This window comes from Ochotona curzoniae, unplaced genomic scaffold, assembly GCF_017591425.1.
Source record: "Ochotona curzoniae isolate NIBS_2020 unplaced genomic scaffold, NIBS_Ocur_1.0 contig_517, whole genome shotgun sequence".
Classification (NCBI taxonomy): Eukaryota; Metazoa; Chordata; class Mammalia; order Lagomorpha; family Ochotonidae; genus Ochotona; species Ochotona curzoniae.
The window spans coordinates 6,036,003-6,062,404 of record NW_024466454.1 but is presented as its reverse complement, the minus strand read 5'-3'; the positions used below and the strand labels follow the sequence as shown (position 1 = coordinate 6,062,404).

Below are 26,402 nucleotides of genomic sequence, written 5' to 3'. Positions count from 1 at the left end.
AGTGCAGTGTCTTGGGGACCCGGGCAGGAACAGGGCCCACCTGCCACCATCATTGGGTGGGTGGATGGGATTGGGGAGGGGTGCGACCTTGGGCCTGGGGGCTGAGAATTCCAGCAACCTACTGGCTGCTGGTGGGTCTTAGGCTGGGACGTCTCCATGCTCAGATCCCTGACTCCAGGCACCAAATGCATGTGGTGAGCTGTCCCCGGGCCTGTCCTCGGGCCTGTCCTCCAGAGGCTGCTCTGTTTGGGGTGAGTACACTGAAGGGGAGGGGCCTCAGGGGCCTGGGCGGGCACAGGGCCCACCCGCTACAGTCATTGGGCCAGGTGATGGGATTGGGGAGGGGCGCAACCTTGGGCCTATGGGCTGAGACTTCTGGCAGCCTACCAGCTGCAGGTGGGTCTCAGGCTAGGACGTCTTCATGCTCAGATCCCTGACTCCAGCCACTACGTGCACATAGTGAGCTGCCCCCAGGACTGCCTAGGCTACAGGGGCTGCTACCTTCAGGGTGAGTACACTGAGGGGGGGTGTTTTGGGGGCCCAGGCAGGCACAGGGCCCACCTGCCACCGTCATTGGGTGGGGAATGGGATTGGGGAAGGGTGCGACCTTGGGCCGGGGGCTGGAACTTCTGGCAGTCTGTTGGGTGCTGGTGGGTCTTAGGCTGGGACGTCTCCATGCCACTGCATGCACACGAGCTCTGGGATTTTGGTTCTTTGAATCACTGCTTATGTAGCTCCATGTTGAACCCACTGTGCTTCTGGGATGTGAATTAATCCTATAGATTCCCAATGGCAGAGTAAATTTTCCTTTGAAGAACATGTAATCACTGAACAATGCGGACCACCAAACACTGGTCCACGTAAAACCTAAGACTTGTCTAGCAGGAGCATATCCTATTACCTGACATGATGGTGAGTCAGGAGATGGGTCTCATTAGACAGGGACATGACATTAACTAGCACACGAGAGAACCATTTCCGAGGTTATATTCTGTGGGGGATGTGTGGGCCAAAGCCTGTGGAAATTCTAGCCCCACGGGTTAGTTCAAGAGATGGGGTGGTGATGGACTAGGCTAGGTATGACCAAGGAGCCTGCCATCAATCACAGGTTAAGGAATTGACAACAGTCTGGACTGGTCAAGGCAGCAGCACCCAAATGTGCGTCCTGAATAGGGTGTGGGGTGGGCTGGACTGCAACATTCACCAGCTCATGCAAGGCCAAATGGAAGGCCAGACTACACCGGGCACTGGCCTAAAACCCAATGGCATGTATGAGAACTGGGTCTGGAGTGGATCAAGTGGAGGAACTTGGGAAACTCCCCTGGTGGGTCATAGCTCCTGCTGGGGAACATGTGGTCCAGACCTGGGGGTCGGACAAGCTGGGCAAAGTATCTCTAATGGCTGGCCAATGTGTGAATTGGTAATGGAACAGGGTAGACCGGGCAGGACTGAGCAAATCTTAGCCCATAAGTAAAAATAGAAACCAGCATGAGGCACAGGTCATGCCGAGCTAGGCTCTTGCACCTACTGGTCTGCATGAGCCAGGGATGCTAAGCCACAGTGTCTAAGGCAGGGGTCGCAACAGGTGAGGGGCTGAGCCAAGCTGAGTCAGAGCAACCACTGGCATGCGCATGATCTATGGCTGGGAACAGGCCCAGTTGGGGCGCTAGGGGATACCATAGCTGGATTGAGGTCCCCACCAAGGGGCATGTGGGCTGGAATTGGGGCTGCGTTCTGATAAGGATATGGTTGTAGTCTCCCTTGACGCAAGTGTGGACTGGGATTGGATGCACCAAGCCGGGCCAGACTCCAACACCCTCTGGTGTTCTAGAGGACCAGGGTAGATGTGGGACGGACTAGGCTGAGTCTCAACCCCTACTGAGCCATGTATGAGCTGTATGTGGGTAAGGATGAGGCGTGGCTGGGCTGAAACATCCAACAGCAAGGACCAGTTTGGGTTGAAGGCCAGCCAGGAAAAAAACCACTGTTCCTGCAAGTGCAGGAGGTGGACTGAGTAGGGCTGGCTCATGGACCCATGGTATGCGTGAAATCTGGCGTTAGGAGAGGTTCTGATGGAGGAGCCTGGGCAGCTCCTCTGGCAGGACACAGACCCGGCAGGTAAGCGCAAGAAGCATGATAGGAAACAGCCCAGAACAGGCCATGGGAAGTTTCCCACTGGCATACATTTGGCATGAGTCAGGGGCAGACCAGGCTGAATCAGTTCACGTCATCCACTGGGAAATCCAAGCACCAGAACAGAGTATGGGTCAGGCCAGGTTCGTATATGACAAAAACCAGTGCACAATAACAGAATGCCAAGGTGAGGTTGCCTGTACTGGGTGTGACCACAGCGCCGAACCAGAAAGGAGGGGGTGGAGCCAGCAGGGAGTATATGGGGGGCGGTTCCCTTGCCGGACAGCTACTCTCACTGGAGAGCATGAGCTGGGATGGGGGCAGACCAGACTAGGCAGGGCTACAACACCTGTGGGCCTCATATGGGCTAGATTAGGGAAAAGCCAGGCTGGGCTGATTGTTCCTGCTGGTGGAAACTACAATTAGAGTGGGTTAGGGTTGTTTGAGCCTAACTGCAACAGAAGCTGGCACTGGGGGCTAATTCTGTCAAGTCAAACCACAGAACCACCTGAAGAATGCATAATCCGGGAATGAGAGAGGCCTTGGAGGGAAATAGTGGGCTCCTCCCTCTTGGGTTACCACTGCCACGGAAGGGCACGAAAACTAGGACAGGGGCTGGGGTGGCTAGACAGAGAGGCACTCAACAACATCCGTGAGGGTTGGATAGTTGGGCTGGTTGGGTTGAACTAAGCTTCAATGCCCATTGACATGTATGAGAGTCAAATGCGATGTGGGACTTACTGGACTAGTCTGCTACACATACTGGCAAACCAGGGTAGGAGGGTGGGCCTGATGGAGGTTATTGTGGGTTGCTCCGACTAGGCTGCAGCTCCCACTGGTTTATGTGAGGACCGAGTGTGTGCTGGGCAGAATCAGGCTGGACTGCAACATCCATTGGTTCCAGTGAAAGTCGGGGCTGGAAACGGAGCCAACCTAGCAATTGCAATCACCAGCTGATCGGGGCAATGGACTGTGCCGGGCCCTGTACTTGCTAGTACATACAGGAATCTTCAGTGACTTCATCGAGCTTGGATTGGCAACAATTCATAACTGTTGAACTAGCAAGACCCTCGGAGCATGCTCCATATAAGGGAACTGGGGTGGGAGACTGGCTGGGACTTCTTCCTTAAAATCCCCCTTTACCTCAGATATATGAAGGAAACAATATGAAACTAATAGTCTTACCCATTTTTCTGTAGCCCTTGAATCTTTTTACCCTAATTAACTATGTAAAGATTGCCAGGGATATAATTAAAAAAAAAAAAAAGAAAGAAAAAAGTGGCTGGGACTTAAATTGGTGTCCATATAGATGGACGCTTAACTTGCTGTGCCATAACCCCAGCGTCAAGGGTCAATCCTTGAAAAGGCACCACCTTCATCTTCCAGTTGTGAAAGGAGATAAATCAAGGTGGGCAGGTAAGACACAGAGCAGCATGGCAAGTGGCAAGGAGGGGAACTGGTTCCTGGAGGTTTGACAGTGAGTGAACCCAGCCAAGTACTGGGGAGAAGACAGCTACTTCAGGAGATCCTCCAGGCCCTTTTGGGGTTCAAGCAGTTTTTCTACATCCTGGAGGTGTTACCAGTGCCTGGAGAGGAGGAGGGTATCCCTTGGCTGGGGGTGGGTGTGCGGGCGTCACAGTTACCACTGAGTCCTTTGCTGGTGACTGTGCTGTTGGGTGGCAAGCACTAGGAGAGTGCAGGGCCCCTATGGCAGAAAGTGGGACAGGCGAACAGTTTGTTTCTGGCGCTGGCCTCTGTGAGGTGGCAGTGCAGGGAACCTGGGATTCCCTGGAGGCTGGGGAGAGGCCACATAAAGCCGGCACTACTGACTACTGACTCATTCCCGCCCTAGAGATTCCAGGGCTTGGGATGAGTTCATGAGGATGGCAGAGTCATCACAAATGAGCCTTGCCTTGTGAATGTGCATGAGCTTGCAGCATTTTAAAACAATTTCGTGTGCAGGAGCTAGTGAAGTCATGTTTTGGTGCCTAAGTGACCGGTCCAGACAGTGCTGAAATTCCATTCCCATTGCAAAGACAGCCCTGTGCCTGCTGCAGTAGCAGGGACTAGGATGGCCAATGTCATTCTTGGGAAGGAGGAATGAGGCAAGTGGCTGTGTGGAGCATCCATCTTGCTGGGTGACTTGATGCAAGCCCTGTTTCCATCCCAGGCCCCCGATACCCATGCAATAAGGAGGGGTGGGCCTTTGGCTTAATGGTTAGAATATCTGGATCAGGTATGTGTTTCCAGCTAACAATCCTGCTAATGTGGACCCTAGGAAGAAGGCTCTAAGGACTGGTTTCTATTGCTCACGTGGCAGATGTGGATTAAGTTCTTAGCTCCCAGCTCTGGCCTGGCCTCACCTTGGTCATGGCAGGCATAGAAGAGTGAATCAGTGGATGGGAACTCTGCCTGCCTCTGAAATAAAACAAAACCAAAAAGCAGTGAGGCTGGACCGCTTGAGCCTGTCCCGGTGCCCCACATTTCTCCTTCTGTGAAGATCTCAGTTCTGTCCAGATCCTTTCCTGAATTTGTCCATATGTTGGGACTTAGAGCTTGGGCTAACTGAAGGTGGCATGCTGCCTACACTGTGAGAAGCCTGGCTAATGTCCTGCGCATCTGTCATGCCCTGTGGTATTGAGAGGTCCTGTGGTGTGGGCTGCTCATCTCCTGTGGCATTGGCACATGTAGCCCACAACTGTTTGCAATGGCTGCAGGTATAATGTGTGTTTCCGTGGCCCTGCAGTGTCACCTGCACAGACTTCTGTCTCAGGAAGGTGTCAACAGTTAGGAGCTTCCTGTCAGCTGGGCTAGTCCTGGGAATTAATTGTAGCAAAGTCCTCCTGCCCTGGGCCTAACAGACTCCTCATCACTTGGCTGAATGAGATACTGATGTTTCCCACTTTCCCTTGTGCTTGGCTCTTAGAAAGAAAAGCTTCAAGATGATTCGATCCCAGTCCCTGTCTCTGCAAATGCCAACACAACAAGATTGGAAGGCCCCACCAACAGCCAGTCCAGCCATGTCTCCTGCAACCCCTGTGGTCTCTGGAGCTGTTTCCCAGCCTGCACCAGTGCCCTATGCCATGCCTGAGTACCAGCGGGTCACCATCAGCGGAGATTACTGTGCCGGGGTAAGGTACCTGGAGGTGGGTGGGCGGGAGCCTGTGTGCAGGTATCCCAGACCCTTGGGCTATCCTCCAAAGCTTGGCCCATCTGTGAGAGTCTGGGCAGTGGTGGAGAGGAAGTGTAGTGAATGGAGAGGAAGGAGGCTCCTGGCGGAGGTAGTGGGTATGGGTATATCCAGGCGACTGCCACATGCTCATGCACAGGGCTCAGAGCAGCAGGGTGGCACGCTGACCATGGCCCCATAAGCTTCCCATATGTTCTTTACATCCAGAGGATGTCCCTGTCGCCCATTGAGAAAGGTGCCAGTTGGGGTCCATTGGAGTTCCCACAAGTGTAGTGGATTAGAAGTCATGGGATCCGGTGTTTTGTGTGAAGTTGGTTATTGCTGACTTAGCTCTTCCTGCACACTGTTGGAACCCTCAACTGGGGACTCAGACTCTGGAGGAGCCTAGCCTATGCAAAGTCATGGTGATCTGGAAATAATGTTCGTTTTACCTGATGGGTAAAAGCATTTGTGTTGCTTCTGCATTCAGGTCACTGGTTGCCAGCATGAAGTTGGGCTCTGTCTCCTGGTACTTAACTCACTACTCAGGCCTTCCATAGTCCTGTTACTCTGTCCTTTTAAAATGCATAGGTTTCTTTTCTTTTTTATTTATTTACTTGAAAGGCAGAGTTAGAGCAGGACAGAAAGAGAGCTCTTTCATCTGCTGGTTCACTTTCCAAATGACTGTAATGGTTGCTGGGGCTGAGCTGTCCTAGCCTTAGAAGCCTGAAACTCCATCCAGGTCTTTCACATTAGAGTGATCTGCTGTTTTCCCAGGTGCATTCTCTGGGTGAGGAGTGAGGCAGCTGGGACTTGAACCAGTGCCCATACAGGATGCCAACATCGCAGATGGTGGCTAAACTGGCTACATCACAATACCAGCTCCTACATACAGTTTTTAAATTTTTGTTGTTTTTTATATCTGAGGGTCTGTGAGTGTTCTCAACTGAAAGGACAGGATTCAGGCTGTATTCTGCCCATGCCAGGTGCAGCAGTGGGCTTGTGGTTCCATCAGCAGCAGGTGGAGCCAGTGTCTGGGTATGAGGACTCAGCTCCACTTTATCTCCTCTGGGCGGGGGATGGGAGGGAGGTCCCCAAAGCCACCCCCAAGCTTGGTGATCTGCTAAGAGGACTCCCAGGACTTAGCTTGTGACTGTGATTGATGACAGTGAAAGAAAGTAAGGGAAGAGATCCCTGGTGAAAGACACCTGGTGTGGGCTTCTGCAGGTCCATTCCCAGGGCAGTAACCAGCACACGGGCAGTGGTGTCTGCCAGGGAAGCTCGGTAGAGACTCGGTATCCATACTCTATAGTGCACAGCACATCCCCAGATTCCGGATGGCCAGAGGGAAGGCAGCTGTCCATCACTAACTGTATTGTCCAGACAAGCAGTTGAGACACAGTGACCACTCTTAGTTAGGGAATGGTGCACACCCTCTAGAAACCTGGGTCCTGGATGCCAACCAGGAGCCAACCTTGCAAGGAAGGCTTTCTAAGAAAGGGAGTCTCAGGTGATGTCTTCTCTGCGCCCCACTGCAGATCACCGTGGAGGACTACGAGCAGGCTGCCAAGAGCCTGGCCAAGGCTCTGATGATCCGGGAGAAGTACGCACGACTGGCCTACCATCGCTTCCCACGGACCACAGCCCAGTACCTGGGCCATCGGCGGGCTGATGTCCCCCCACCTGAAGATGGCCTCCCAGGTACAGAGGAAGGGTCCCCAAGAGTTGGTGAGGGCTTGCAACTGGCTACATGTGTTTCTCTTGATTTTATTGGAAAAGCGGAATTAGAGAGGAGAGACAGAAATAAATATTCCATCTGCTAGTTTATTCCCCAGATGGCCTCAAAGGCCACCTGTGTTCATCATGGGCTCTGGCAATCCTCCTCCGCTGCCTTTTTTCCTAAAACTACTTGTGTGGAAGCTGAAGTGCAAAGAAGGAAGTCTTGGAAGCCCTTGCTGGCTCTGATGAAATGTCTCCCTCTTCCTGTATATTTTGTAAAGACTTATTTATTGGAAAGGCAAAGTCATATATGTATATGGAGAGAGATTAATCTTCCATGCACTAGTTCACTCTCCAGATGACTACAATGGCTGGAGCTGGGAAACAGGAGCTTCTGAGTCTCTCATGTGGGTGCAGGGGCCCAAGCACTTGGGTCATCTTCCATTGATTTTCCAGGTGAATTAAGTGGATTGGAAGGAAGCAACCAGGAATTGAACTTGCTTCCATATGGAATACCAGAGTCACTTTACCTACTGTGGCATGGGGAGCCCACAGTACCAGTCTGTGTCAACTGGGGCTCAATCAAGAGCAGCTCTGTTTATTTGTGTTGCAGAGTTCAAGGAAGTAGAGATTGGAGGGGCAGGCAGACTTCCTTTGGGGTATGTCTGGCCAGTGGAGGATCTCAGGGCAGTGGGGGCTCTGAGTTAAAGCTTACATGAGGGCAAGTCAGGGTGGGCACCTGATGAGGACCTGAGAGTTTGCACCAGTGCCTGGGACTCTGACTTTCCTGGCTGGTATCGGCAGCCCCAAGGTAGTCCCCTGTCTTTGGCTTCCTTGAGTTATGTATTACCCCTGAGGTGCCAGTTAAGTCCCACATGGGCAAGGATCCCATCGGTCCTTGTTGGATATGTACCTTCCAGGAGTCCCAGTACTTCTGGGGAGTCTTAGGTGTGAGTGTGTGTGCCAAGGTACAGGGGGTGTGGTAGAGCAGCTTCCAAGGGCACAACCTGTGGCTTCACCTGGGCCATTGCCATAACCACCACCTGCACCTCTGGTGTGCTGCAGGCTCTCCTGAGCTGGCTGCAGCCATGACTGGTGATGGGCATCTGGCTCCAGGCCTGTTTTACTTGTGTGATTCCTCATATCAGCTTTGACTTTTCTTGTGCACTTGTGGGGACCAGGTGGGTCAGCTCTTGTTGCTAGGGAGCCTGACTGTTAGGCAGCTGATATGAGCTGCAGGGGGCTGAAACCCACAGGTTATGGTTTTGTCGCACCCACCCACTGCTTGGTTGGAGGCAGAGATGGCCAAGAGATGGTCAGGAAAACTCACTACTCACTGTGAGAGTATTGAGCATATGAATGCCCTTCAGCTTACAGTGGGTATGTCCCAAGAGATTTGCTCCAAATCTCTCAGTTGGGGAATAGCAAAGGGGAGTCTTCTTTCTTCCATGGGCCGACTCAACCCACAGCTCTGGGGAGCAGGTGATTCTGTAGTTGGTATTTGCAGCTCTGCAGAAGGCAAGTTCCCCACCCATGCTCCTTTCTGGAGGAGGGCTGGCTTCTAGCTGACCCATGTTCAGGAGGGACACTGGCCCATCACGGGTGCTGCTGTCTCTTGCTAGGAGGAGACACAGTAACCACCCCACCTTGAACATTCCTGGGATCCCAGGAGTACCGAGGACGCTGAAGCCCAATTAAGTTAAATTCTTAAAAATTGTCCAAGTGCTAGCCATGTGTCAAGGACTATCTTGGATGGTCGGGTCCCAGCATTAAACAACATGGATCCAAGCATGCCTACGTCAGAGTTCTTAGTCTGTGAATAGATACACCACGGCGTTTCAAACATTTGTGGGAAAGTGGAATTAAAAGACACATTTAATTTGGTGCAAAGATATTTTTAAATCCATGTACCTTGATTTTCCATAATATGTGTTTCTCAGATTTTTTGAGTCCTTGTTTATGTGGATTTAAAATTTTTTACATCAGAATAAACTTGTGCTTTAACTCCCTTTTCTATGACCTTTTTGAAGTATTATGCGGATTAAGCTGCTGCCTGCCATGCTGCCATGCTGGCATTTCACATGGGTGCAGGTTTGAGTCCCAGCTGCTCCACTTCTGATTCAGCTCCTGCTAATGCACCTGGGAGGGCAGTGGAAGGCGATCCGGGTGCTGGACCCCTTGGAGACCTCGATGGAGTTCCGGGTTCCTGGCTTCAGCCTGGTCCAGCCCTGGCTGTTGTAGCCATTTGGGGAGTGGACCAATGGTTAGAAGATCTCACTCTATTTCTCTTTCTCTCTGTAACTATGCCTTTCAAATATATATACATCTTTAAAAAAAAAAAAAGATGTCAGTGCTGAGGAGACGCAGTAAAGCAGGGAAGGGTATATGCAATGTAGGGACAGGTGGGTGTGGTTAGCTTTTAGATAGTGTGGTCAGGGCAGGCTTCACCCAGAATGGGACTTGGGAGTGCTTGGCCATCACCTGATCTTGTTTTGCAGACTTTCACCCTCCCCCACTGCCCCAGGAGGACCCTTACTGCCTGGATGACGCACCCCCCAACCTGGGCTACTTGGTCCGCATGCAGGCGGGCATCCTGTTCGTGTATGATGACAAGAAGATGCTGGAGCGCCAGGAGCCGCACAGCCTGCCCTACCCCGACCTGGAGACCTACACGGTGGACATGAGCCACATCCTGGCTCTCATCACCGATGGCCCCACGTGAGCCTGCCTCCCTGAGTCTGCCTGCCTTTGCATGGGTGCTGGTTCTAGGGGACAGAACTGGGACAGGCTGACAGGGGTCGCCCCCATGTTCCCCTACAGCGGGATTTCCTCTTTCTGCAGCACTTTATTTCTGCATAAATTTTCTTCTTGGCACCTTCCAGGACAGGCACTTCCTGTCTGTCCCTGCCATGTACACCAGTGGCCCCTCCTCCAGGGGGAATGACACCCCAGGCACAGCTGTAGACAGTGGAGGAGTGAAGGCCCTGCAGGGTGCCTGGGACATGTGCTGTGGCCTCAGACACTTGGAGGCTCCACTGGAGATGACCTGACTGAGTTTGGCCCTCAGGAAAGGGTACAGTCAGGCTGGGAACCTGCTTGCTGGCTGCTGTCCTTGGGTTTTGACTGGGCATGGTGCAATGCTGTCACCACTAGAGGGCCAAGGGGGAACTGAGATGTGGGAGAGGAAGGAGCTGTTTTGGGGTGCTGTCCTTGGCTGTCCTTGCCAGGGTTTGTGTCATGCCTGGGGCAAGAAACTGGCCAGGGAGATGCCTTCTGGGCTCGCTGCCTGCCTAGAGATGCCCCTGGGCTGCACTTTGGTGCCAGGCTCCATTGAAGGGTCAGTGGCACCCATGTGAACATCCAAATACCAGGCTGCAGAGGGAGCTTCTATGTGTCTGAGGGCACGAAGGAGTAGGGTGGCATGGAGGATTATACTCACAGGGTCTGAGTGGCTATAGAGCTCATCCCATGCCAGGCTCCCGGGTACATGGGTGCTAGAGGTAGCCACAGTTGGGAGTAAACTCCTCTATACACAGGTTTCTCTGAGTTGGAGCATCTCAGGCACATCTGTCCTCGTGGAGGTTTCTGTGCTGGTAGCAGGCAGCTGCCTGCCCAGCCCCCTTCCTGTTGGGAGGTGCCGGGGTCCTGGATTGAGGGCATGGTCAGGTGTGGTTGGAGCCTCTACAGCCTGAGGTGGGTAGGGCATGCCTTGTAGCTTGACTGCATCTTCCACTTACAGGAAGGCCAGTCCCTCTTTAGGTAACTAAGGGTGTCCATGGAGCTAGGAGGAGGGATGCTGTGGCTTTGTGGAGCACTGCCCTGCTCAGTGTCCAGTCCTCCCTTCACCCTGGGGCGTTACTCCACCAGTGTGTTCACACAGGAAGTGGAGGTTCAAGGTTGCCGGCCTACACCCACAAGGTCAGAAGCCCAGGAGCCTGGGTGAGGTCCTGCGGCAGCTCTTGCTGCCCACACTAGATTCCCATTTGCTTACAGAGCACGTGGGTGCGGGTGATGGTGCCACTCGGTCTGTGGCAGCTGGAGACTGCTTTCTACTCCCTCCTAGGGGTGCTGACCCTCGCACCTGAGGCCCGCCCCTGCTCATGCTGGAGAGTATGGCATCACTTATGCTCAATTGTGGTCTCTTCCCCCTCTCCAACCTGCAGGAAAACCTACTGCCACCGGCGACTGAACTTCCTGGAATCCAAGTTCAGCCTTCATGAGATGTTAAATGAAATGTCTGAATTCAAAGAGTTGAAGAGTAATCCCCACCGAGACTTCTATAATGTGAGAAAGGTGGGTTAGCAGCCAGTGGCCAGATATACTGCCTGTCTCCCCAGCTCTGTGGGCTGCCCTGGACCCAGTCCACCATGAGATGATTAGAACTACTGGCTGAGGGTGGCCTTCCCTGGCCAGAGGACCAGGATGTAGACTGGTGGCAGGCATGCCTTGGACAAGACTCCCTGCTCTGGGTATAATCCCTGTCTGTGTGGTAGACACTGGGTGTGCAGGATGAAAGATAGGGCCCAACCTGTACAATGCTCATAGTGTTGAGCCTGGGTTATTTCCAGAGTAGGTGATTTGATACAGAGAGAGCCTTCAGGGTCAGGTGCATTTAGCGAAAAGCATCCCCTGTGCTCAGTTCACTAATCCCCTCCATCCTGGCTTTCCCTGAGCAGGTTGGCAGGGGTTTCTGGCATCCTCAGTCACATGACTGAGACTGGGGTGAGGGTAGCCCCTAGTGTTCCTGTGTACTTCCTGCTAAGAGCCTGCAGGAAGGAAAAGAGTCACTGCTAAGCATGGGGCATTGCCTGGCTGCAAGATGCTCCCTGCCTCAGTGCACAGTGCTCTGATGCGGCAGCTGTCCATGTTGAGCTCCTGCAAAGGGTGAGAGAGAGTTAACCAGATGGTGGGCAGGGTTGAGGAGGAAGATCAGTGTATGCAAATGCGAGAAGACAGGGAGACGTGGGATGGGACGAGGCAGGTAGGGTTCTGTGTTGATAGAGTGGCAAGTGGAGCAGTGTGGCTAGGACTGTAATGTTGGGGCAGAGAAAAGTGATGGGGGTTGGGCAGGGAGGAAAGAGGGTGAGATTCTAGATGGTACAGGGGTTCATGGGCTCCTCAGAGAAGGTAGGAGGGTGGACCAAGCCCTGGGAGTGAGCTGGGAGATGGTAGAAGGGTAGACATGAGGCCTAACTTTGCAAGGAGCTGGACAAACCTGGGCTATCTCTCCCAGTGTACCAGCTCTGATAAGGAGGGGAGGATGTGGCAGCTCCGGGAAAGCTCAGCTCAGTCCCTCAGAACCCCTGGCTGGAACAATCAGCAATGCAAATTCAGGGTCCCCTTTGGGAAACCCCAAGACCACCTCTGTTACATGGCAGGGTTCTCAACATAGACCCTGCTGGATGGGATCAGGAGCCATCAGAGTTGGGAATTTGGCTCTGAGCTCTTAGAGGTGTGTGATGGACCCAGGTGTGTGAAAGGTTGTGGATGCCACCTGCTGGGGACTTTTCAGCTCCCAGCAGCATCTGGTCCTTTGTGAGCCTTTAGTGCCTTGGTCGTCTCACCGCCCTGCCCAAAGTGCCTCTGTGGTCAGCACATGCCCAGGGGTCATCCCTGGACACTCCCCACTTGGCTCGGTGCTGCCTGCAGTTGTGTGTTCCTGGGTTGCCCACTGCTCCCTGGCAACCACATGGGCAAGAGCTGCAGCTACAGATCAGAGCTATGGTCACCAGTCAGGGCTAGTCCATGGCGGTGTCCTGAGTCAGTCCAGGGGTTTGCCTTGATCTCAGCATGGAGATGGCCTTAATGGCTGGGCTGTGCATGACATACTGATGCCCTGGCTTGGCCCGGAAACGTGTGCCTAGATTTGCCATGGATCAGGCCTATACCTACTACTCTGGGTAAGAGGGAGGCCTGTTGCCTGGGTACTGGTAGTTACCTGACCCTCAAAATCCTATGGCTTTCAAAACTCCAGAATGGGCTGTGAGGGTAGCCTCCTGGATCCCATGTGGCTATCACGTTGCAGGATCAGCCAGGCTGTGCTCTGTGGGTAGGTGCCGTGACAGGGTGATGGCAGGTGAAGGATTATGACAGTGTAAGGTCCAGCCCACTGGAGCTGAGACTCTTGCTTTCTGTTCAGAGCTGATGGGAGGACTCAGTGTGTTTGCAGCTTGGGGACTGGATAGAAGAAGGAAGCACTGTCTACTCCTGGTTGAAGTCACATCACAGGCAACAGATGTGATGACTGATGGAGAAATCTAACACAAGGCAGCTCCCGAAGTTTAGTGAAGGCTGTGCTGACATTGATTATTAAGGCCTGCTCTGGGTTTGGCTTAGATGCCAGGGATTGGCCCTGCCCTGTTTGTCCTTGTTGAGCTCTGGATTTTGGGTGAAAGCGGGACATGCACTGGAATCTGGGGCCCTCCCCCAGAAGTAAACAGTCTTAGAACAAAAAACAACGGCTGGAGACCGCCCCCCCCCCCAAAACCTTGGCCTTGGAGATTCTGCCGTTTGGATTAGGTGCTTCCTGGACAGCCCAGCTGAGTTCTTTCTTTATCCTGTGACTCACAAGGGGCAAGGACAGGCTGAGCCCCCTGTGGTGTGTCACCGCTCTGCCGGAGAGCACAGCCAGCAAGTCCATAATGTGCTGAGTCACGCTGAGGCAGCCCAGCCAGGCGGTGGCCAGCTGAACTAACAGACTTGGGGCATGTCCCACCCACAAAGCCCTGGCGCTCGGCTGGTTGTGGGTTTTGTTTAGTCTCTGGTGTTGTGGGTTGCCTCTCTGTTCTAATGCCCGTGTTTGCTGTGACAGTGGCAGGATAGATGGCTAGGAAGGACCTTGATGAGTGAGTGCTGTGGCTAATGACCCGGGCTGGCTGGTAGAGTGCTCATAGAGGCCCAGTGGATCAAGTGTCGGCTTGGCACGCCTTGCAGATACTTGACCAGCTGTGGACAGCATTCCCTGGCCTGGGTCAGCCATGTCCCTGCTTCAGGCCTGGCTCGCACGCAGAGGGAGAGCTGGTAGCACCCTGACCTATGAAGGTGCTGTCTCCCTCCCTGGGGGACTACCCCTACAAGCCTCGTGGGCTCATGACAGGGGTTTCATGAGTCCCCTAAACCCTATAAACCAGGCCATCCCACAGCTTAGCCAGGGTTCTTATTTCTTTAAGGTCGATGTCTGCCATGTGAGTGGGGCACAGTGAGAAAGGGAAAGTGGGAATGAGGTTTAGCAACCACGTGACAGTCACAGGACCCTCATCCTAAGATGAGGGCAGAGTGTTGAGTGAGAGAATCAAATGGCATTTAGAACAATCCGTTCTGGTTCTGATCTGTGGGAGGATGGATTGAGGTGGAACAAGAGGTATTGTAGTCTCTGTGAATTCCAGAGGAAGATGCACACTGGGACTGGTGGCAATGGGAGAAGCTTGTGGGGTTGAGGTCTGTTGGGAATTGAGCAGACTGATTAGTGGGCGAGAGGGGAGAAGCGAAGGTCGAGGATGTGTTTTAGATAAGATGATGCTTAGTGTTTTAGCGTGGACAACTGGGTGCAGAGCAGCATTTCCTGGGGTGCAGGAAGCTGGGAAGCTGGTTCACATGCAGTTCTGGAGCTCTGGGCGGATGGATCTGTCTAGGAGGTGCTGGTGTACAGAAGGGCATGGGTCAGGTCACCTTTGGGGAGAGAGTGCTGGTGGAGGCGAGCTGACCAGGGAGGCCAGGTGGGAGGATGTAGTGTGGTGTCACAGGCACACAATGTGATACAGATGTTGGCGAGGCCTCTTGAGATCCTACAGATGTATCGCTTCTCGGCCTTTTGGCTAAGAGCAAGTGTGAGATCCTACAGATGTGTTTCTGGAACCTTCTGCAAAGCTCTACCTTCTCACGAAGTGTGGGCAATCCCAATGCCCTGCCAATCTCTGCAGTTTAGGATTGGCTCTAAGACCTCGGGTGCCAGGCTCCTGCAGCCCAGGTCTGTGTGTGGGCTTAGAGTTGCTGCTTGGGATCTGGGGGAGGCAGAGCTGGCTGCCCTCTTCCTTCTCCTCTGCTTGATGGTCTGCTTTGGAAGTTCCCTGTGGGGAAGGACCCAGAGGTTGATAAACAGAGTGGGGCTTTGTGGGGGCATTTATTTGGTGGAGGTCTTGGGAGTGGTGATAAGAGGTTGTGTGTATCATTGGAACCATGGGCACCTGCCACACCTGTAACATTCATTCATCCACTAATGTTGTACCAGTCCATGGGGTAGATTCAGGTGTACCAGATGCAGTCCCTGTTTGTGCTAATTGGAGGCATTTGCAGAAAGGGGCTGGAGTCCAGCAGGAGAACAGCAGCCATGGTTACATCTGGCCAAGGGAAGGATGGCATTGGTGCTGGGGGGCATTGGTGCAGAGAGAAGAGGAGCAAAGGAAATAGAGGAGGCTGAGGGGTAAGGGAAGGTATCCCAGGCTGAGTTGGCACACAGGGGCAGGGCCACAGTGTGGCACAGCTGGGTGCCTTGTTTGGGTCCCTGTGTGCCGTGCCTGGAGCAGTGGCAAGGTGAGAGTCAGCACCTGAGATAAGCCTCCATCCCAGGCCCCGGGCTTTGCTGTAAGGAGGTCGATTAGGTCGTAAGACTTGAAGGGAAGAAGATGGATTCCAAGGTCCGAAGGAGGAATGGGGAAGGCTCCCAGTGTTGGTGGGAATGACATGGCCCAGAAGGTCCAGGTGCAGAGGCCCTGAGCTCCCCCAGGGCTCAGACACCTGCTGCCGTGCCAGTGGAAGCCCAGCTGCTCATGGGCTGGTGGTGCTGGGTTCCAGGTGGACACGCACATCCATGCGGCAGCCTGCATGAACCAGAAGCACCTGCTGCGCTTCATCAAGCACACATACCAGACGGAGCCCGACAGGACCGTGGCTGAGAAGCGAGGCCGCAAGATCACCCTGCGGCAGGTGTTTGACAGTCTGCACATGGACCCCTACGACCTCACCGTGGACTCACTGGACGTGCACGCAGTGAGTGAGCCACTGCCCAGGGCCTGCCTTGGAAAGCAGCTGGGGTTGGGGACTCAGGCCCCTGGGAGGCCACCCTGCCTCTGCTTGGAGAGAGGCTGGCTAGCCGTCGAGGGAATTTGGCTTCATAGAAGAGGTCTGGGGGTGGCCATGCAACCAGGCATGTGACACAGGGTCAGATGGGCCCAAGTTCTAATCCTGCTTATGCCCCTTGGAGTTGTGTACCCTGAAGCAGCCCACTTGAGCTTTTATTTCCTTCCCTATGAAATGGTGGCAGCCATGCGAGCTGTTGCCTTTGTAAAGTTATTCAAGCACCCCTGGTGGTGCAATGGCTGTGAAAAATACTATGATGCCTCCTCAGAATGATCATCTGATCTGGCAATTCTGCTCCTCTAAGAGTTAGGGCTGAAGCACATGATTATACACCCGCATCTACAGCAGCATTGTTCCCCAAAACCAAAGCAAAGCCCAGGTGTTCCTCAGCAGGTGACTGGCATCTCCGTACAGTGCAAAGGTGTTCAGTCTGGGCTGGGGTTGTGGAGCAGCACATGAAGCTGCTGCTTGTAATGCCAGCATCCCATAAGGAGTGCAGATTCAGGTCCTGTCTGTCCAACTTCTCATACACATTCCTGACTCCTAGCTTTGGTCTGGCCTAATCCTGATCATGGCAGCCATTTGTGGAGTGAATCAACAAATGGGGGCACGTTTGCTTTTTCTGTCTTTCAAATAAATAAATAATCTTTCAATTGAAATCTTTCAATAGTTTAGCGCCCTCTGCTGGCCATGCTTCCTGTCATGGTGGCTTCAGTTGCACGGCCCTTAGTACTCCTTCTCAGACCTACCCAAGATCCAGCTGACAAGTGTGATGACCTGGCTGGTGGCTCTCTCCTCCAGGGCCGGCAGACATTCCACCGCTTTGACAAGTTCAACTCCAAATACAACCCCGTGGGGGCCAGCGAGCTGCGTGACCTGTATTTGAAAACGGAAAACTACTTGGGAGGAGAGTACTTTGCTCGGATGGTCAAGGTGAGTGAGCTCCCAGCCTCTGCCTGCCCACAGAGGCTGGAGGCTCTGTGCGACCCCCTTGCCCCTTCACCTCCCATGCAGAGGGAGAGCCTGCATGTGCCTGCTGGCTGTAGGGACCAGGAAGGGAGGGCGTTTGTCCTGGCTCACTGCCCTGGCTCTCTGTTCTAGCTTAGACTTGGCTGAGAGCGGGTTAGCTCCATGTCAAGATGTGTTTGCTGCCGGGCCCAGGCTTGCAGCACTCTTGCTGGGATGCAGCAAGTGTTCAGCAGGCAGCATGCAGCTCTGGTAACTTGAAACAGCAGCCCTCCCAGCTGGCAGCTGGTGGCTATGGGGCCATAGGACCCAGCCAGTGACTCGGAGCTAGCATCCCCTGCAGCTGGGATGCTCTCAGACTAACCCACGCTCTTGTTGGAGCTAGGAGGTGGCCCGGGAGCTGGAGGAGAGCAAGTACCAGTACTCGGAGCCACGACTCTCCATCTATGGCCGCAGTCCTGAGGAGTGGCCCAACCTGGCCCGCTGGTTCATCCAACACAAGGTCTACTCGCCCAACATGCGCTGGATCATCCAGGTGCCTCGTATCTAGTACGTGAGGCCCCTCCTGGGCATGCCCACCCCCTGGGACACCATGAGCAGGATGCTGAGGCCACAGCTGGGGGAGAGTGAACATGTCCCGAGGACAAGCCCTGGAGGAGCTACCTCCTCCCCTACCACTTTCTCCTTGAGGGTTGAGGAATGTTGTCTTTGGGGTGAGCTGTGGTAGGAGAGGGGATCTGGTGGTGGCCTTGGACACAGGCCCTGTTCCAAGATACCCTTCTCTCTCTAAGGCCATTGTTGAAGGGGAGGGATCTCAGCCGAGTGCATGGGGACTCATTTTAGGGACCCTGGGTCCTACTGCCTCATTCCTCAAAGGCCAGCACTGTCACATGTGTGGGCAGCTGGCAAGGTCACTAACTGTTACCTAGACGCAGCTGGGAGCTGGGGGGAAGGCCCTGATCACCATGACACTGGAGATGGTTTCTGCCCAGGGAGGTTGACTTCCATGGGCTGCAGGGCTGTCGGCTCTACCTTGTAAGTGTGTCTGTCGCTGCCACCAGTGACATATTTAGGTCGAAGAAACTGCTGCCAAATTTTGGGAAGATGCTGGAGAACATCTTCCTGCCTCTCTTCAAGGCCACGATCAACCCCCAAGATCACCGAGAGCTGCACCTCTTCCTCAAATATGTAAGTGGGGCCACGGAGCACTCACCCCACACAGTCTTGGCTTTGCTCCTGCTTCTTCCTTGCTGCTTATCTGGCTTCCCCCTTAAGTCCTGTCCCCTCTGGCTGGACCTGGGCTTGCCATTCACAGACACTACGTTTCTAGAATCATGGTGCCTCCACGGAGGGCACACTCCCCGCTCCATTCCAACTCCCAGGGGCAATTGCTGTCCCAGGTTAGGTCTTACCACCCTGCAGGAGTGTGGGAAGCCCCAGGGGTATTTTTCCTCCTCCATGGTGAGTCACAGGAGAAGGGGAGAGGAAGCAGGCAGTTGAGGGGGAAGGAGGGCTCCATCCCTTTGGAGACCTGGAATGACAGGGGGCAGCAGTGGAACAACAGCAAGGTCGGACCCCTGCAGAGGTAACACCTGCTACCCAGGAAGGAGGTGGTACAGGCGGTGGCTGAGTCTGTGTGTAGGGCGTTTGGACAGGTAGAAGGGCACGGGCTGAATCTCCAATTTAGACACACAGCATTGTGGCCATTGTGTGGGATATGGTCTGGAACAGAGTACAGCTGATGGTATGGGAGGGGACGAGTGGAGAGTTGGGGCAGGGGTAGGGGAGGGATGGCAGGGAACAGAGTACTTGCCACAGAACCTGGGGTCAACGGGGCTTGCTATATATCAGACCTTATGGAGTGCTCCCTGCCCATGGGACCTCTCGTGTAACCTTCCTGGCAGCCGTGGGCAGCTGCCAGCTCCAGCTAGCACACACTGAGGTTAGAACAGAGCGATCTGAAAGCTAGGATGGCTGTGTGCCTGGAAGCCTGGCCAGTCGCCTGACTCCAGAGGGCTTGCCCTGGACCCCTGCTGTGTGGTGTGGCCTCAAAGTCAGATAAGTGACCCTGGGCAGAGGTGGGCTGTGTAAGTGCCACAGGACCCGGGTACACTGAGAGGTGCCTGCCAGAGGCCAGGGTAATACAGGAAGAGGTTCAGTGTGCAGACGGAGGAGGAAGAGTTGGAGTCTGGACATGGTTTGTGTTTGAGAGGCCAGTGTGAGGCCTGGCTAGGTGGCTGGAGCTCAGGAAGGGGTCTGGCATTGTCCCCATGCCAACCCACTTGTCCAGGTGATATGGGCTGAGCACGCCCAGAATGCATTTCAAGGCTTTCCCTGACCCCCAGGCCCATCAGTAGGAGGCTCTGGCTAAGCCCTTCATACTGCTTAGCTCTCCCTTGAAGTAGCAGGGCTGGCAGACATGGCTAGGGCTTGGGGTTCAGCCCAGTAGCCCCCGGCTTGTGGGGAGATCCTTCTTGAAGCTCTCCTGTGGCTGTGTGAGAGGGAATCCCTTAGCAGACCACTCCAAGAGGCTGCCTGAGAGCTGTGTTCTCAGAGCAGGAGCCGTCTTGGTTGGGCCTTGATCCCAGGGAGCCCAGCCCCATGTCTCCAGTCTGGGTCCCAGTGGAGGGGCCACGGTTCCTTCAGTGCCCCCAGAGCAGGTTCAGGTGCATCCTGCATTGGAGACTGGTGGCAGTGTGGCCTCTGGGAGCTGGTTCAGCCTTGCTAGGTTCTCGGTCTACTCACAGGGCTCCTGCAGGTGCCTTACTGCCATACATTTTTGTGCGCTAGGGTTGTGTCCGCCTATAGCCTCAGGGAGGCCAGACCCAGAGCCTGGCTAGGCCGGGAGTCTGAAGCCTCTCTTGGGTGATGTCCCAAGCCCGTGTTGCCTGCATGTGAGCCATGGCTTGTGGGGTTTCTCTGCTGCTGACCCAAGCCCTGCAGGACTGGAAATATGTGATACTCCCAGCCCCACCATAGGGTGGCCCTGTCACTAATGGCTGCAGAAGAACAGACTAGGGAGGCTGGGGCTGCCTCCCTCTGTCCCAGTCTATTTCCTCTGCTGTCATGGGGGAGGGCTTGGCACTCACTGACCTGGCCTCCTGCATTCCTGGGAAGCCCTGGAAGGGATGGACCTGTCCTTGTACCCATTCTGCATCCCAGCTGAAGTGGGAGCACCTGCGAGGTCTGACTTCCCAGACACTTGGCGGCTCAGTGCTGGGCCTGGCTTTTCCTCTGGCTTGATGCTCAGAATCACTCTAACCCCCCACCCAGGTGACGGGATTTGACAGCGTGGATGATGAGTCCAAGCACAGTGACCACATGTTCTCAGACAAGAGCCCTAGCCCAGACATCTGGACCAGTGAGCAGAACCCGCCCTACAGCTACTACCTGTATTACATGTACGCCAACATCATGGTGCTCAACAACCTGCGCAGGTGGGTCCAAGGACTCAGGCATGCACACGCCTGCATGTGATCCAGATGTCTGTGTGCACATGGACCAACACACCTGTCCATGTGTTGCAAAACACACAGATACCCCCAGACCATGTTCACAAGGCTAGGGTCCGTGGAATACCTCCTCTCACACAAGCATGCCACCACCATGCAGACACATGTTGTTCACAAGTTCACGTATGCACCAAGACACTATTGCATGGTTCCAGGTGTAGCTGTGGTTCCCCAGGGGAAGAGGAAACAGGAAACGCCCACTCATGCACCTGTTCATATCCTAGCACACCAACAGTGCCCACTCAGGCGTTTGTGCTTCAAGCAGGTGATCTCGCCTGAAGCACTATGGGCACTGGGCATACAACAGAGAGCATGAGATGTTAAAGCCACATATGCTGTCATACATGGTCTTCCATGCAAGGCACTCCTCTCATGCTAGTAAACATGTGGAAATGAGGCCCACAAGGGCAGGAGTTGGATGCCCCTGGCAGCAGGTCCCTGAATCATCCCCAGCAGGATCCTGGGCAGGCTTGTGAAGATGGAGCTTTTCACTGGGGCTGTGGTTCAAGGAAGTCGGCTGTCTTGGGCTGAGCTCTCAGAGACAGGCTTTGGCTTCTGGCATTGCCACATATGGCTGCAGACACACACACACACACACACACCAGTCTCTGGATCTTGGTTTGCCCATGTTTATAAACCAGGTCAGAGTCTGTGGCTTCGCGTGGCCTTTAGTGGTATTTGTGGAAGCCTTGAATGTGGGACCAGAGACTGGGGAAGGGTTGGGGAGAGATGGGCCTGTGACACAATTGAACCTTCTAGCCTCTCCAGTCCCATTTCCACCTGTAGGTGTGTTGCCTTTTGGGCCTGAGGGGCACTGGGTTTGAAAGAACAGTGTCCAGGGTGCTGACCTTGACCCTGAGCTGTGGGTGTAGCAGCTGCCTTCGTGACCCGGGGCCACCTTTCCCCACAGGGAGCGAGGCCTCAGCACGTTCCTCTTCCGGCCCCACTGTGGGGAGGCCGGCTCGATCACCCACCTGGTGTCTGCCTTCCTCACTGCTGACAACATCTCCCATGGGCTGCTCCTCAAAAAGGTAAGCAGGCCACTCCAGGAGCCGAGCCTGGACATACTGCTCAGCCCAGGGTTCCCTGGCGCTCCTGCCTGTCGCCTGTGAGGTCCCAGGCAAGACCGCTCTTTCCTGGGCTAGGGTCATCATGGTTTTAAGATTACAGAAAACAAGATCATCAAACACTTTGCAAGGTAGATTTTCCAACACATGGAGATATAAAGCCCTATTGCTGATGGTGAAACTGGAAATGCCGTTAGCGTGCTTCCCATTTGCCATCTTTTAGGCAGAATGTGGCTCTAGTGTACTTATGCTCATAATGACGTCAATGAACACGGAACTTTGCATCCTGCTGACAGTGCACACCTGCGTCTCCTTGTCACAGTCAGATGAGCACCTGTCACTTGGTCCGAAATGGCCTTGGCCAGTCCCCATTAATTGGATGCACTGTGTCCATCCACCTTGCTGTGAAAACAGGGCTGACACGAACTCCCTGTGTTGTGTTCTCTGCCTTTTGGGTCACTTCCTCTTGGCATGGTCTGGCTAGCATCAGTGCTTCTATGGGGTTTGGGAGCAGGTGTCACATCAGAAGACCAGGCTCGCCTGGCAAGGTCTGCCCCTTCCCATATCCCAGGACCTGGCAGGTTTATGGGCCAGATGACAAAAAAGAACAGCTTAAGTGCCATCTCCTGGTCTAATGGGAGCCAGGGCCTGGAGAAGGGGAGATGAGGGTGTTGGGAGTTGGGGTCAGCAACCCTTCTTGCCCAAAGCTGTGGGTATCCCAGGTGGTGCCAAGTGGGTGTGGACAGGAGGACAGTGGCCGGGAAGGGCTACATGTCTGAAGTGGGAATGAGAAGAATAGGACTTGGGGAGGGAGCTCGGGTTTGACTACAGACTTCTGTGAGCACCCGTGGTGTCTGCTGGGAACTGCTGCCACCTCTCCCCGTCCCCACTTCTTCCCGCACCCTAACCTGTGGTTCCCCTGCAGAGCCCGGTGCTGCAGTATCTCTACTACCTGGCCCAGATCCCCATCGCCATGTCCCCGCTCAGCAACAACAGTCTATTCCTCGAGTACTCCAAGAACCCCCTGAGGGAGTTCCTGCACAAGGGACTGCACGTGTCGCTGTCCACGGATGACCCCATGCAGTTCCACTACACGAAGGTGAGCACCCTAGGACTGGCCAGCCCTCCAGCTCCACTCACTCGCATCCATGGCTCCATCCTGCGCTGTGAGGTGGGGTTGGTGACCCAGTGGGGCACAAGAGGAACTACACTGTAGTTCTGTCTGATGCAGAAGCCTTCTCTTTGGGGTCCTGGGATGCTTCAAGGCTTCAAGGCACAATCCCATTGCTTAGTATGTCTCAGTTCTGTCTTTGACATTTCCTATTCTGTGACCTTGAGTGGTTTGGCCTCTCCAGACTGAGTATTGCATCATGGGGAAAATTGTTTCTACTGTTATCTTACTGTGCAATTGAGACCTTGCACAAAAGAGTCTAATGGAGGATGCGCCTGTAACATGCATGCGATGTAGTAGCTACCTTTTAACAAGGGCTAGCTGTGTCATTGCTGTGCTTTGGGGAAAGTGAAGAGAGGCAGGGAAGGACTGAGGCGTTCGAGGAGTACATGGAGAACAGTCCTCGTCCACTCTGATGGGGTGTGGGCAGGTCCAGCGCCCTGGTTAGCCAAAGTAGACTAGTCTTCCAGAACAGTGCTTCTCCAACCTTCTGGCCTCTGCCCCTTTGAGAATGGAAGCCCCTAGAGTTCCATCTATGGATACTTGGTTAGAAAACAAAGGTGGACTTTCAAAGTGTTTAGTAACTCATTTAAAAAAAAGATAACAGTGCAGTAAACATTAGGTGTTACCTACATAGCAGCTTTTATGGAAAAGAACGGTTTTCCAAAACAACATTGAAATACTGAGCATGGTGTTTGCATTTCTGTAACCTCTTCACTATCATTCTTAATAGGAGACAGCTGGACTCTGCTATCTGCTTCTGCATTCAATTTGGTTGTTTCTATCAAAGTATGTGAAAACAATCTTGCCTCACAAAGATACTGAGTTGGCAGATAGAGGACCTCAAAAGGACCAGAGAGCCTCGGTCCCCCTGGGGAGCCCACTTTGAGAATCACGGCTCTGAGAGACTGAGATGACACAGGCATGGGAGGAGAGGCCAGGGCCGGCTGGTGCTAAGTGGCCCTTAGCTTGTCTCAGAGCTAGTCCAGCAGAGCTGCAGGCCGAGCTTCCAGCCTTTGGAGGGCACTCGCTCTTACTGCTTCTGTGTCCCGTCTCCTAGTACACGGCCTCTCTTGACTTTTGCTTTCTGACAGTCTGCAGAACGTGGGGTGTTAAGGACAAAGCAGAAGTGGGGAGCAGAGATCAAGAAGAGCCTTGTGGCTAGAGGAGTCCTCAAAGCCTGGCAGCCCCGTGGCCGCCAGAACTGGCCTTGGGGCCGTGGCTGTGGTTGTGACCGGCTCTCAGGGAAAGAACCTGCCTTCTGCGGTGTTTGTGTGTTTTCTGCTTACGATCTCATACCAGAAGAGGTCTTAGGAATCTGGACTGAAGGCATGTTGCAGTCAGATGATTAAGGGGGCAAAAAAAAGTGCCAGGTTGGCTACATGTGGCTGTGGCCATGTGTGCAGTGTTGGTCCTGTTGTTCCCCTGTCTAATCTGTGTACTTTGGGGGAGGGGTTTAGGAAGCCCTGATGGAAGAATATGCCATTGCAGCTCAGGTGTGGAAGCTGAGCACATGTGACCTGTGTGAGATCGCCCGCAACAGTGTGCTGCAGAGCGGCCTCTCACATCAGGTAAGGGGCTGATGGGGCCCACCCCACCCAGCCTGCCCTTCCCACACCGGTGCCTTCTGGGTTCTTGGGAAAGAGGAGGTGGTTAAGAAGGGAGACATAGACAACAATGCCACCTAAAGTGTGTTTTCACATGGCTTTCTCTTGGTCCCCAGGAAAAGCAGAAGTTCCTGGGACAAAACTATTACAAAGAAGGCCCTGAGGGCAATGACATTCGGAAGACAAACGTGGCTCAGATCCGGATGGCGTTCCGCTACGAGACCTTGTGCAATGAGCTCAGCTTCCTGTCCGATGCCATGAAGTCAGAGGAGATCACGGCCTTTGCCAAATGAGGCCCGCCCCCTCGGCGTGCAACCTAATGCTGGGTTCTGTTTCAGGTTTGCTGTGTCCAAACAATGGTCAAGACATGAACAAGGGCTTGCCTCCTTGAGGAGGAGGTCTCTAGAGAGATGTCCAGCATATGATTCTGGCTGCCCTGTTTTTAAGAGCTAACCCACCTATTTCTGATTCTATTTCTGGCTAAGAGATGGCAGCTTCTCAGACAGTCCATGAGCTGGGCACTTGTCTATACTTGTTGCTGATTTTCGAAATATTTCTCTTGAAACCACTGGGGCTTGAATGATTGGGGCCAGGCTTTTCCACAGTCTGATGCCAAGGGACATGAGATCTGTGCGGTTTGCTGCCACATGCTCCCCTTCAGGCCCTGCAGGCTAACTGGAAATTGTTCCTTTCAGCCTCTGGCTGGCTGCCTTAAAAGCAGTTTCAAAGCTCCCTTTCATAAAGGGACTACTTGGAGAGAATGAAAATAGAAGATTCCCTCCTTAAAAATCTTTTTTTTTAAATTTCCTAAATTGCTTTTACACATGCTTCCACCCTTGGTCCCAGCTCGGAAGCCAAAGGAATGCACTGAAGCGGTCATTCCCATTCTGGGCACCCACTTCCTCCTGAAGAGGCAGGTTGGCCTGGCTGAGTGGTTTCCAGAGGGTGTTCTGGGGTCCCCTCATGGGCCACCTCAGGATTGGGAGGAAAGGAAGTGACTGCTTTTACTGGCTTTATAATGGGGCCGCTGTAGAATATTTTCATTTGAACTGGGGACTTTGAAGGGTCCGAGAGACTAGATGAACCCTGAATCTTTTGCCTCTAATATTCTACAACTGTAGCCTAGTTCATGTTATACAGAGGAGGAGTTAGGGCCAGAGAAGTGAAATTTGCTTAAGGTAACACAGTGAATACGTGATGAGAACTAGATTTCCTAATCCAGTCTCCCTCCTACTTCACTAGGCTTCACAAGTGTTGATATTTTTTTTTTAAAAAATTTGAAATCACTGTAACCTTGTTACATTTTTTTTTTTTAAAGCAACGTCTCCCTTACCTAATCATGAAGACTTCTTGAGATAATAGTGGTCTCAGGGGCCAGATAAAGGGTATTTCTTCAGACCAGTCTGAATTTGAGCTTTATCAATGTATTCTTTGTTACTAGTGCCTAGTATGTAGTAGGTGCTGAATAAATGAATGCCAACTAACAATGAATTTCTTTTGGGGCAACTTGCTAAAGATAAGTGCTCCTAGTGCTTGAGCCACTCGAGGACTTTGTGTCTATTTCCACAGGCAAACTCAAACTACAGGAAGTCATTTGAGACATCAACTTAGAAGTGCCCTACTTTTGCTCATGAACATGGTTATTTGCCTTTAGGTTGTGTCGCCCTATGACATTGATGCCTGTCTCCTCCCCTGGTCAATTTAGCTTATGGAATTGTCAATGCATTTTTTTTTTAACAAGGCCAAGTACATGATATCTTACAGCAAATCAGGAAACTGAATGCAGCCCACTGTTCTTATGGACTCATTGTTCTTCATTGTCTTTGAAAGACCCCCCCATTTGTAAACATTTGGCCCAACATAGCAAGTATTGTACAGTTTTTCATCGTCATTTTATCTGTAATGATTTTTTTAAATTATTAAATAAAGTCTATTAGGACTGTGGCTCAATAATGTAAACCTATTCAAGTTAATAGTCAAAGC

General features: G+C 53.3%; 1 protein-coding gene across 11 annotated transcripts in view; it reads left to right on the top strand.

Annotated features, from left to right (window-relative positions):
• AMPD3 (adenosine monophosphate deaminase 3) overlaps window positions 1–26,402 on the top strand; it is a 43,717-nt gene that overhangs the window by 16,556 nt on the left and 759 nt on the right. For 4 of the 11 annotated variants that reach the window (XM_040989128.1, XM_040989129.1, XM_040989124.1 and 1 more), the window contains 13 exons: window positions 5,060–5,264; window positions 6,841–7,003; window positions 9,520–9,739; window positions 11,185–11,314; window positions 15,812–16,006; window positions 16,898–17,029; window positions 17,448–17,611; window positions 18,124–18,250; window positions 20,336–20,499; window positions 21,485–21,605; window positions 22,567–22,740; window positions 24,273–24,383; window positions 24,536–26,366. In XM_040989128.1, coding sequence (XP_040845062.1) covers window positions 5,060–5,264; window positions 6,841–7,003; window positions 9,520–9,739; window positions 11,185–11,314; window positions 15,812–16,006; window positions 16,898–17,029; window positions 17,448–17,611; window positions 18,124–18,250; window positions 20,336–20,499; window positions 21,485–21,605; window positions 22,567–22,740; window positions 24,273–24,383; window positions 24,536–24,712 — 2,083 coding nt within the window. In that variant the 3' untranslated portion in view covers window positions 24,713–26,366. Of the gene's footprint in view, window positions 1–137; window positions 252–272; window positions 509–5,059; window positions 5,265–6,840; window positions 7,004–9,519; window positions 9,740–11,184; window positions 11,315–15,811; window positions 16,007–16,897; window positions 17,030–17,447; window positions 17,612–18,123; window positions 18,251–20,335; window positions 20,500–21,484; window positions 21,606–22,566; window positions 22,741–24,272; window positions 24,384–24,535; window positions 26,367–26,402 lie in introns of those variants that run through there. The other 7 variants (XM_040989130.1, XM_040989132.1, XM_040989133.1 and 4 more) reach the window with 6 other exon arrangements.